General features: G+C 37.9%; 1 protein-coding gene across 1 annotated transcript in view; it reads right to left on the minus strand.

The window, feature by feature from the left end:
• Nucleotides 1-670: 670 nt before the first annotated feature.
• Nucleotides 671-12,784, minus strand: part of TRHR (thyrotropin releasing hormone receptor) — a 31,083-nt gene continuing 18,969 nt past the window's right edge. The window contains exon 2 of the mRNA XM_069466091.1: nt 671-1,078. Coding sequence (XP_069322192.1) covers nt 671-1,078 — 408 coding nt within the window. The remainder of the gene's footprint in view (nt 1,079-12,784) is intronic.

Below are 12,784 nucleotides of genomic sequence, written 5' to 3' on the forward strand. Positions count from 1 at the left end.
TCTTCTCAATTTATAATTTTGGATATTTTGAGGTTTATTTTACATTACAGTTGAATGACCACTACTTTGTAAGGTACAAAAATCATCTTAGAACTTTATAAACATGATGACAATTTTTTAGTATAGTGAACATGTTTGTCTGAAATTTCATTTTTATTCAATAAATAAAATGTTTTTTAAATATTTTCCCTTGTAGTCTCAGATATTCATGAAATAGCACTGTACTTTGTTAAAATGATATATTAAATGCAAATATTTAAAAATCTGCATGTTGACAAATGACCAATGTATAGATAATTTTTTGGGGGGTTGGGAAATCACATTTGATAAGGTTATTGTGAATAATGTAAAGTGATGTCTAGATTTTATCAAAACTCCATAACCCCAGGAAATATAGTGAATTTCTCAAATTAAATGAAAAGGGCTACACTTTCAGTTTCCATCATTTAGCTATTTTATAGACCTGTTCCATTTTTTATGGTACTAGTTTTATAAGAAGGAAAATCTGAATTACTCTCATGGGTTAAAATATCTAGGGCCAGGACTTGTTAGAGCATTGGCAAAGATTTTATCCATCTTAATATACAAGTATTGGCGGTTTTCTCTCTTTTGTTGATAAACTGCACAGATTCTCATTTACTTTGTGGTCCATTTTCTTCTAATTCACAAATCAACTTTGGCTAACGGTTACCTCAGAAGCCAAACAGGCGTCATCAAAAGATACTTTGGTGGCAGACAAATAAGCGTCAGTGACAGTGATATCGTCAAGCTCTGTGCTGAAATGGTCTGACTCCTTGATGACACTGTAATTTAGGGCCACACTGTAGTTAACGGGTTTCTCTGTGGGCTTCTGCTTGCAGTTGCAGAGCTTTCTGAAGGCTGCACGGAATTTCTGGGACATGAGATTGTAAATCACTGGGTTGATGGCACTGTTGAGATAAATGCAAATTCTGCAAAAGAGCAAGAACCAATTTTCTTGAAAAGGGCTGGAGAGAAATGAGTTGACAACCACAAGAGTCCTGTAGGGCATCCATAACAGGGCAAATAGAATTACAACCACCGCCAGCATCTTCGTGACCTATGGAGAAATAGGGAGAAATACTGTACAAACACAAATGAAAACAAAACAAAATAAAGCAACCTTTCCTTCTCCCACCCAAACCTTTAGTTCCCAAGATGTAGTCTGAGATAAGGACTTAGGGCAGCCAGCTCCCACTTGTTGAAGGCTGCTCTTAGAGATTTTAACTCCTCTGTACTTCCAGAACTCTCTTGCCAGAAAACTCCTGGGGGCTTGATAGCAAGAGACTTGAGGCAGAGAAGAGGCAAGACAAACGGGACAGTGGATGCCCGAAGGGGGATGTTGTCTGCATGCAAGAACCATCCACTATAGCTGTGGCTGAAATCAGAGTCAGGCTAAGGGGATATTAGCACAGGGCACGAAAAGGGTCTGCAACAAGCATTCAGGGACCTAGGGTCAAATCCCATCTTTACTTACCTTAAGTGTGGCCCTAAGAAATTATCTTAACCTTTCTTGTAGCTCATCTGTAAAATGGAACCAATAGTGCCCTCCTAAATCAAATGAGGTAGCATAGTGTGAGAGGGACAAAGCACAAAAGCCAATGCTTATTGAACGTCTGCTATGCACTAGACACTGTACTAGGTGTTTCACATTTGTTATCATGTTGAAAAAGTTTAAAACCCTCTAAAATAGGTAGCATATCCACGATTTTTTCAAATTAAAAAATAGGTGCAGAGGCTGGTAAGTATTTGGGTGGAAGCTGTAGAGTCTTAGAACCTGGACTGGAATCCAAATCAACCTGAATCAAAGTCAGCCTGAATCCAAAGCTTTTGCTCTTCACAACACAGCTTTCTTTCAGGTTAGAGGGAGGTGGAGGAGAGAGAAAACAAACTCTGGATTTCACCTAGATCTGACCCCACTCCTAAATACATGCAACGCATAGGAGGTAAGACAATAGGTATGATGAAATTAATGCCCATGATTGCCCAGGGACAAGACTGTCAAAAGGTATAATTTAGCAGATTCTTTTCTCACTCACCTCAGGGCTCATTGAGATGCCGGGATTGGTCTGGACTCACCATTAGATCATCTGGCTTTGATTGTATAAGTGGTTTTAAAACCTTAATCAAGTCATTAATCTGCACCTTTATTTCTACAACTGAAAATATGCCTGATCATATTGTTTCACTTACATTATAGAGTTATCAAGGATATAAAATAAAATAATGAACGTGATAGGGCTTTAAAACTGTAAAGCACTATGGAAATATTACCCTTTGATTCATGACAATATAACATGATGATATAATAATATTTCAACTACGCTACTATGACAAGTGTATTAAAATTGTAGCAGTGGTTGTCTTTGGTGGGGAGGTAATAACTGATTGCTTTTCTTCAAGAGCAACACTTTATACATTTTAAAAGTTTTCATTTATCTCCAGTCTCTTTCAGAGTTTGAGAGATTTCAGCTTCCTCAGCCCAGACTTTCTAGATGTGCTGAACTTGAGAACTACCCAAAATAGAATGAACCAATTCTCCCCTCCTCATTTCTCTTAACCTCCCAGCTGCGTCAATGAAGGCCTCACCAGAGCCTCTATCTTCTTTTGGCACTGAAGGGGATCATCCTGTCCTTAGAGGGGGCTTTTTCAAGTTCTTTAGAGATTCCACTTCTAGACACCTACTCTGTCCTTTGTATCTGCTATAAACTTAGTTCCCAGCCTCGTACTTAATCCGGTTAATAGACAGCATCTTGGTTCTGTGTGTTAGAATGTCTGCTTTTGTTCCCTCGCGCTCTGATCTTGTGATCCTGGAGCTCTGTTTTGCATCTGACAATGCTCCTTCCACCCCAGGGAAGAACTCTCCATGAGTCTTGCTTTGTGAGGGTAGTGCTACTCTCTTGCTGTTACTCTTCCCAAATCTATAATAATTCCTTGCCTCCTTCCTCAACTCTCCAAATATCATTTGCTCCAAGATGTCCCATCTAGAGGCACACATAGCCTTTATCTCTTTTTGAATCACTCCTGCTCCTACTACTTTCCTGCAATGGCACTTGTGAGCTACCCACCTACTCTCAAGTTACTGCACTTCCTCTGCTTCCAGGGTCATTTTCTCACTTTCTTCAAGGTCTCTCTGCCCTCCAAGAACCTGGCCCAGGCCCTGCTGTTAGTCTACCTCACTCACTGCTAGCTGAGCTTCTCCTCTGTGCACATAGGACACTAACATTCCATGTTTTACCACTGGGGGTAGAGAAGTTGTACAGTGGGAAGATGTGATTTTTCACAATGGTTCATATAACACCAGGTAAAACATTCCAGAGATTCTGACTTATTTTAGAGACAGGGAGGGTCCACTCAGTTAAGAGATTAACTGAAACCTGATTTTTCCTAAGCAGACTTTCAAGATTATAAGCAAATATTTCAATTGGTCCTAGGAAATCAAAGACTCAATTTAGTGGTAAATGTTCTGAGCTTTGGAAAGAGATATAGTAATTATTACCTTCATTGTCATCATTACCACAATCATAATGATCACCCATATTCCTTTTTCTTCTGATATTCCAGGTTCTCTGACATCAGGTCACTTTTTCACGCTTGTCAATATCTTCAATGATAAGGTTTTGATTGTCTTATCCCCATTATGGTCACCAAAGCATTTAACTTGTTTTATGTATAAACACAACACATTTATTACTGCTAAATTTCAGAAGAAAGGTTGAATTTTTTTGTTTTGTTTTGTTTTGGTTTTGAGACAGGGTCTTGCTCTGTTACCTGGGCTAGAGTGCAGTGGTGTCATCACAGCTCACTGCAGCCTCAAACTCCTGGGCCCAAGCAATTCTCCTGCCTCAACCTCCCAAGTAGCTGGGACTACAGGCATGTACCACCATGCTTGGCTGATTTTTCTCTTTTTCATGGAGACAGGGTCTTGCTATTTTGCTCAGGCTGGTCTCGAACTCCTGGCCTCAAGCGATCCTTCTGCCTCGGCTTCCCAAAGTGCTGGGATTACAGGTGTGAGCCACCACACCAAGCCTAGTGGTCAAATTTCATCCACCTTTATATTTTTCTCCACAACTGTCAGGTGAAACATTGAATCTACATTTAACATCTACCTACCTCTTTTCACTTAATGTCAGTGAGGAGAGAAACTTTCACATGTTAAAGAAGGGCAATCTGTGTCAAGGTTGTACCTCTCCTGTGCTTTTCCAACACCCCCCTGTGCATACTTTGACATCACTCTTCAATATTTCATTGCAATGAACTATACTTGTTCATCTCTCTAATAAATGGTGAGGTGCTTCAGGGCATGGGCAAATTTATTCATTTCCCTGTTCTCAGGTATTTAGTACATGATGTGACACAAAGAGGCTCTCAGAAAAAGTCGAATAAATTCAGGCATGGAAGGAATTATTGATATTTCAAAATATGGAACCATGATTCTTTTCTGGGTTCTGATACTCCAACATATTATTAAAGTATTTTTGCAAACATTTTATTTTTTAATATTAAAAAATTCCCCTTAAATGGGAGTTAGGTCAATTAGTAAAATGAGTTCTTAATACATTTTAACTTTTTGTTTGAAATATATTTTTAAAAATTTAAGGAGATGCGATATGAAACAAATGTAGTGATGCTTCTAAGATTGACCCAGAGGAAACTGTGACTCCTGTAAAATGACTTAATCCTACTCACAATTATTTTTAATTAATTTCAAATATCTTTAATTGAGTTTAATAACTTTCTAAAATGTTCACATGTTTTTAGGATAGCCATAACTTGGACTTTAACAGCTCTTACTCAATATAGGAATAAGCATCTAGAAAGAAATTTTTTTGGAGATTATCTTTCATACCAAATTAATTTCACTGTTGTTTTTGAAGTTTTATTTCTGCTGTTATTCCTTATCCTGAAAAAGTGATGAAAATATTAATTTGGAAAATATCCTAAAAAGCTCATTATTTTTAAGCATTGAGATTTTTGCCAGAGTAGTCCATAGGGTATTCAGTGGTATGAAAGACTACTTCTCTAGAGCAGCCTCTGCCCCAAGACTTCTTAAGTTCCTTGAGAAATAGCATGACACAATCCTTGGATTACAATGACCTTACAATACATTTTTTGATTGGGAAGGAATTTATCCATTCATTCTAAGTTATTTATTTGCATTCCTACTGTGTATCAGTGTTCTGGCATTTAAAATTCAACAGTGACCCAAAGAGACATTGCCAATGTCTTCATGTACCTTAAATATGATGGGCAGATATAATACAATGTGACAAATGCTACGACAGAGGAAAGTGTGGGTTCTATGAAAGCACCTGATCTGGACTTGGGTTGAAGGGGGTTAGTGAGGACTTTCTGTTCCAAGTAACATCTAAGTCAAAATACTAAGGTAAAGAGAGGCTGGAAGAGTGTTCCTGCAGAGATTTGGTGTGTGTGTCTATTTGGAAGCATGAGAGTGGGGTATACCATGGAGACTAGAAGTATTTTAGTATCCTGTTGCAGACCATGTAAAGAAGTGGCACTATCTCTTTCCCTAGGAGGTCAGAGGAAACAATTACAAAAGTCTTTTTTTCTTTTTGAGACAGGGTCTTTCTCTGTCACCCAGGCTAGAGTGCAGTGACAACATCATAGCTCACTGCAACCTCAAACTCCTGGGATCAAGTGGCCCTCCTGCCTCAGCCTCCTGAGTAGCTAGGACTACAGGTGCATGTCACCAAGCCTGGCTAATTTTTCTATTTTTTGTAGAGTCAGGGTCTTGCTCTTGTGCAGGGTGATCTTGAGCTCCTGGCCTCAAGCAATCCTTCTGCCTTCCAGAGTGCTAGGATTATAGGCATGAGCCACTGTGTCCAGCCAAAAGTCATCATTTTTATGGGATGAGGTAAAGTCACACTCAATGGAGAGCTTGGCTTCCATTCCTTTTTCCTTTCATATAGAAGCGGGAATGCAGCTGCCAAAGGAAGTACAGCTGCAGGATGGAGTGTTGAATTCAGGAAAAAGTCAGCTCTGTGGAGCCATTTTAGTCAACATGGAAGCAGGCAGCCATTTTTGCAGAGTATATTGAAGGCAAGCAAAAGAGGCTGTAAAAATAATTTGATTAAAATGTGGTGTTTAAAGAGAGAGCTTGCCAGCAGAAACGGTTGAGAAGAGGAGGCTCTGGGCTTAATGGGCCTCTGTCCTTGGTCACCTTGCTTAGCATTATCTCTTTGTGAGGATCCACTGGAGATTTTGATATCAAGCCCTACTATATATCTTTCACTCTTTACTGTGTTTAAATTCATGGAATAAGTGGAATATAGTTCTCACAAGGAAGTGTGGATTCAGTCCTTGTCAACACACCCTTTGTCATCTTTGTAAGGCCTCTAGATAAAGATCCTATTTGGCATTTTTAAAATGTGAATTGGATAGATTTCTGTCTTATTGTTTCAGTTAAGATTATAGTTCCTCACATGGGCACAAGTTCAACTTTCTAAATGTGTACTGCATGGAAAAAACAGGCTAATAGGGTTCTCTCTTCTAGCCTGCTGAGGAATCTTGTATTACTAACTACTATCACTATTACTAGTACTATGACCCTTACTACAAGTTCTGAAAATATTAACTAACATTTGTTTATTGCCTTTTTTAAGTTAATAAAATACTGTTAGGTTTATAAAAGAATTGCAAAGATAATTCAGAGTTTCTATATACTCCACATCAAAGTCCCCACATTGTCATCTCCTTATATTACCATAGCACATTTTTCACAATGAATCAATGTTGTTAATTTTTATATGAAGTTAGTTTATTCAGATTTTCTTACTTTTTACCTAATGTCCTTTTTTCTCCTCCAGAATCCCATCCAGGACACCACATTATATTAAGTTATCATGTGTCCTTGGGTTCTTCCAGGATGAGAAATTTTGTCTAACTTTCCTTGTTTTTGATGGTCTTGATAGTTTTGAGGAGTATATTAAGCATTTTATAGAATGTACCTCAATCTGAGTTTCACTGATGTTTTTCTCATGGTTAGACAGGGTTGTGGACTTTGAAGAGGAAGGCCCAGAAGTGAAGTGCCATTCTCAACATAATATATCAACCACTCTCTCTTGAATCCACTCCAAACAGGCTTGCCAGAATGGGATAAGAAGTGAAGATAGTGATTTTCAACATGTCTTTTGAGAGTTTTGCTGGAAGAGGACCATTGAAGGAACCATGTTCTAGAGTAGGGAATGGTTTCCAGTGCACCAGTGTGGGGTTGGTCTCTTCCCAAACATACACAAAAAATTACTTTTTAAATACTTACCTCTTCTTTCTTAATCACATTTAAGAGATCAAGATAACCCATGAGAAAATGCCACCTTTCTCATCGTTGCTCTGAATCCTAAATGGAGTTCAGATAACGATTGTTGAATTCTTTGGAATTAACAAAGTTCATTTATTGTCATTAAATGATTTTGTGCTTATATCCCTTTGAGATCTGTAGGGCAAGTGTTACCAGTTTGTTGATCAAGAACTGAAAATTGAGCTCACAAAAGCAGAGAAATAAGGCCGTATAGCTCATATACATCAGTAGCAAAGCTAGTTATTGAGCCAAGCTCTTTTGACTCTAGGTCTAGATTTCTTTCCAGATAATCACAAAAAATCAACATGTATAGTGAGCTTAAGAATTTTAATTACTATAAATATTGTTTCTGAACTATTTGGAAGGGATGATATTGTTGCCAGAAAACACTAGTAACCCTGGAGTCACTTGTGTTTTTTTGTCCCAAACTGGAGTGCTACATTTAGAAAGTACTGAACAGGGAGAAAAAGTTTTCATAACAAGGCATATAGGAATCCTTTACACCAATCTATTTCCTGGGGGAAGAAACAAGAAAATTAAAAATGTAAAAATAAGCAAATAAAATAATGGAAACCTCTATTTCTTGAACCACAGCCTAATCAATAGGATGTCATTTATTAGATTCTTATTACATGGGATTTGGAGACATTTTGATTAATCGTCAGAGATTAGTTTACTATTTTAGGAAATCATGAGTGCTTTAGTTAGAATTGTTGTACTAATTCAGAAGAAATTCTGAATTTTGATTCTTTATATACTTTAGAAAAAAATCTGTGCATGGTCATGGGTCTTGCTATTATCTGACACTCTTCCTTTGCAGATAAAGGCTATGGAATAGCCCTGTGTGTTATTGAGTGACAAAGTTTAGTAGGTATGGAAGAAAGGGTTGAAATTAGCATTCAGTGTCTTGGTTTCACAGTCTTTCTCTGCCTTTGAGGACATTGGGCAGGTCACATGTCTTATATCTGAAACTTGTCTAAATTCCTGGACAATCTTAAATTGTGAAAAAGCTTGTTAGTATTTAAAAGGTAAATCCATATACCAGAAGGTGATAACCACATCATTAAACTTGTATTTGAAGACGATTTACCTCTTTTTTAGTGAGTGATTTTCAAAGCCATCACAGGTAACTTTAATTTGTGAATAGGCTCTTGTATCAATTTTGGATCCCACTTTGTACAATGTCAAAGCTCTGTTTTTGGCTTCAAAAGTAAATCAAAAACAAACTTTCACTACATCTCTATTGCACAAAAAGTTGGGAGAGGTCCTTAGTATATATGCCTACTACATAATAAGTGCTCAATACATTTAAATTATTATTGAGTGAATACTTATTTTTCACAAATGTTAAAATATAATTACCGAGTTATATGTGGGTTTAGGGTTCTTTAAATTAGCCAAGTGTTCTTGTTCTTGTGCTTCTTCTGGCAGTAATATTTCCATTTTCAGAAATGTACTTATTTCTGGAAATTTTTTTTTTTTTTTTGGTTAATGAACACAAAACAGCCTGTAATATTCTAATGCCATTCTTTGGAGGGCAATACTACATTCTGTGTTTGGACTCTGTCCATGTTCTCCTGCATTTCTGCTTATTAACAAAGTGTTCTATAACTAGGAATATTTTGCTCTCAGATGGCCCTTAGCAAAGTGGTTCATGACCCTTTGATTTTGTTACATTAATGAAGTCAGTTGAAAGATAAACTTGACTTGATAATTAAATATACCAAGTTTCCACACTAATTGGGGGCTCTGGGAATTTCTTCTTGTAGCTTGTTCTGCTTTGTTTGGACTTATGTCTAGACATTCACTTTTTAAAAGACGGTTATCATCAATATGGGATGCTTCATATCATGGAGTGGATCATTGATGGGGCTTAAACGTTGAATGATGGAGCCAAAAAAGGGCTTAGAATCAACTCAAAGTCAGTTAATATATGATAAAAGTGAATAAAAGCTGAGTGGTGATTCATGGCAGAGAGATCATGGACTGACGTGCTCTGTTTTGTGCATTACTTATGGATTTCTTGACAGGAAGCCACTCAGGGATGCTAACACATAGGTTCCTGAGTGCACTTGTCAAGTACTATATCTAAATGTTCCATTCAGAATAGCCACTCTGGCAAGCATTGCATAGTGTTCTCTGGGCTATACTCTGATTAAAAATGCTCCTGAAAATATATTATTAATAGCACTCACAATAGAGAAATTTTGGTTATATTTGGTAATGCGTGAGGAAAAAGTAGGGCTCAAGGGAAAAATATATTGGATTTTGAAAGTATAAATTTACAAGTGTGGTGCATCAAGTGAAATGGCAAAGATGTTTTTTCCTCCACAATTCTGGAGGGTGCTGAGGAAGGTAGGCAGAGCTCTTTCCTGAGCAAGATATTTGAAGGGGCAGAAGACTAGACTCTGTATCCCAGGAGGTGCTGCATGTACCAATAGGTCCACAAGTTGGCACTGCCATTGTGAAGGTATCAGAGCACAGGTAATAGTGGAGTTATGGGACAGGATAATACTATGTAGAACATTACCTGACCCTTCCTCTGTGGCAACCCTAGTTCTGCAGGAAAATAACTACACATCACCAAATACAAGTGTGAAATACTTCTTATAGGAAATGGACAGAGCTCTGCACCCAACTCTGATGTAGGATGAACTCTCAGGGTCTTTACTTTCTTTCAGGAGCAAAGTTAGAGTTAGAGAGGCACAAACACTTGAAGAGTGGGAAAAGTGATAGGACTTTGAGCTGTTAGTGGAACTGGGGTTTAATGTTAAGCTATACCAGAATTTCTCAGTGCAAGAGAGGCCCCAAGATATTGTAAGTCTTGCTTCCTGAGAATCTCAGAGTGTCTGTGCTAGATGGAAACTATGCAGTATTTTCTTAACATCTTTAAATTTAGAATGGGAAAAAAGTGATGACAATTGAAGGTATTCTTATCTAGCAGTAGGAATTAGCTAATGAAAGGGAGAAAGAGAATTAAGACATATGAAATACCATGTACCAGGCAATGTGCTTGGTGTTTTCTTTATAACAGCCCTACTTTATCTGCCATTTAAAGAGAATAAGACTGATGTCAGAAAATTCATATGCTGATGATTAAAAGCCACAGTGTAAAGACTTGAATATTTGACTCCAAAGTCATTTTTTTCTCTTTAATACCTTGAATTTTGGGAAGAAATATTTTGTCCTAAAGTTTGCAAAACCTAAAAACAAGAATTGAGCTTAAAGGTTGGGATTGGTGGAGGGGAACAGGGCGAATGAAAAGCTAACTCTTATTTCTGCACAAGGGTTTATGCTTACAGTGCCTAACAAAGATATTCCTATTTGCACTGTGGTACTAAGTCCTTATGGAACGTATTTTTAAAGTGTTTCTGATTTCAGGGTTCTTATGCTGAGAATGGAAAACAGCTATATGCTACGTAATATTTGCAGTTAAATTTGGATTAATTGCAAAACTTTCCACAATACTAGCAACTATTGTAGTGTGGAGGTTTCAGTATTGATTATGGAGTCTGATAATTGTTCATCCTGTTTCTTGGTTGTTTTATTATTTGTAGGAGGTGGGTATTTGAAAACGTGCTGACACAGGAAAACTCAGCTGACAGAATTGGGATTCAGATTATAACAACGTCTCAATTTAGAAAATAAAATGTCATTCTGAATTCTTTCATGAGCCACGCTAGAACAATGCTGTAGTTCACCTGCCATGGAATGAGTTTGCTATTTAGCTTTTCCCAAATGCTTTCTCTTTTAGGTATTAAACAAATTATCGGTAAATAGTTAAGTATGTGGAAAATTCTGCCCTAATACAGACTTGCTTTGGTTTTCTTACCTTTACTCTCTAGGGTATGGTTACTAGTCCTGGTCATTTTTCTGTTTGGAACTAGACTTTAGAAATTCTCAATGGGGCATTTTAGCTGGCTCTGAGCTGGGAATCCAGACGCTAGCTAAACACGCCTCTGAAGATACCGATCCTTTCTGAGGGAGATGTTTCCCTGTTCCTCATTCCCCTGTGCTCTTCTGGCTCTGCAGCCTGGTAAGGGTGACACTGTAGCCTGAGATGCAGCCTCGCGTTACCTCAGCCTCACCCAGTGGGGGCTGGGAAATCAAAGAGGATATTTTAAAATGTAGAATGGGAATGATGGAGAGGAAAAGAGGTGACGGTGATCCCTAAATAGAAGTAAAACTCTCACGGCTGCCAAATGTTAGCGGGCATTTAGTTGTCTTGCTTCTAAAAGTCTTGGACAAAGTCCCTGATCATGGAGCTGAGAGTGCCTGGGAGGCATCCAACCCCTTCTTCACCCGTGCCCCTCCCTGGGAAGACATCCTGTACCATGCTCGGGCTGCCTGGAGTTTCAGAGCTCATTTTCCAGCTGTCCCAAAAGAAATCACAAAGTCAGCCAAGGCGGATGTACATTTCTTTCCTTCAGCAAACCATAAATTCAACATTTTTGATGATTTTTAGCTTTCTGGCGTGCTAAACATGGTACTCAAAATCAGCGGGCTTGGCTTTAAATCTCGGCTTTACTACCTATTACCACTCAAATCTTCTTGAGCCTTGGTGTCATTTAATATGTGAATATATATATATATATATATATATATGGGATTAATTGCAAGGAGGATGTGAAAACACATTGTAACATGTACTATACCCTTCTAATGTAAGAGGCTGTTATGTTCTTTATCCTGTCTTGCAATCTGCATTCTTGGTCATGGGTGCCAGCCAGCTTTATCACCGTGTTAACCTAACAGACAGAATGAAGCTTCTTTGCATTTATCTGCTTCTTACCATTTGACTAGAAACTCTTCTGAGTGTACAAATCATGCTGGCCTTGGCTATGAGGCCCAAACTTTCAACAACAGATTGTTAATGTACCAGAGTCACTTTTGGATGATATGATCTGGGTTGCTTTGTGGCATTAGTCTAGTGGTTAAGGGAACAGGCTATGGAGGCAGATGTAGCTGGATTCTAATTCTAGTTCTGCCACTTACTATCTGTGTGACACTGGGCAAGACATTTTTCTTCTAAGCCTCAGTATACTTGTGAAATACGAGCAGGTATGAAGAAGAAATGAGGTAATTTATGTAAAGCACTGGCACAGGGTATGGTCCTCAATAAAAGGCAGCTAATTTTATGCAATTTAGGGTGGTGATATTTCCCGTCACTGGGTAAATGTGAAAGATTTAACCAAATGACAGAGAAGACTTTGACAATAATAATAATAATAATACCTCATTAAACACTTAAATATATCCTAAACATAGCACCAGTGACTTCATTGACTGACTTAATGTTTATGGTACGTATGAGGTAGGCATTCTTTTCATTCTATAGATGAAGAAAAAGAGATTCAGAGAAGTTAATATCTCTGGAGAGAGGGGTAGGTACTAATCCTTCTCCAAATTCCTTCCTTTCATGTCTCCCTGTTTATTCATTTGTGCTAA

Source organism: Eulemur rufifrons, chromosome 3, assembly GCF_041146395.1.
Source record: "Eulemur rufifrons isolate Redbay chromosome 3, OSU_ERuf_1, whole genome shotgun sequence".
NCBI classification, from domain to species: Eukaryota; Metazoa; Chordata; class Mammalia; order Primates; family Lemuridae; genus Eulemur; species Eulemur rufifrons.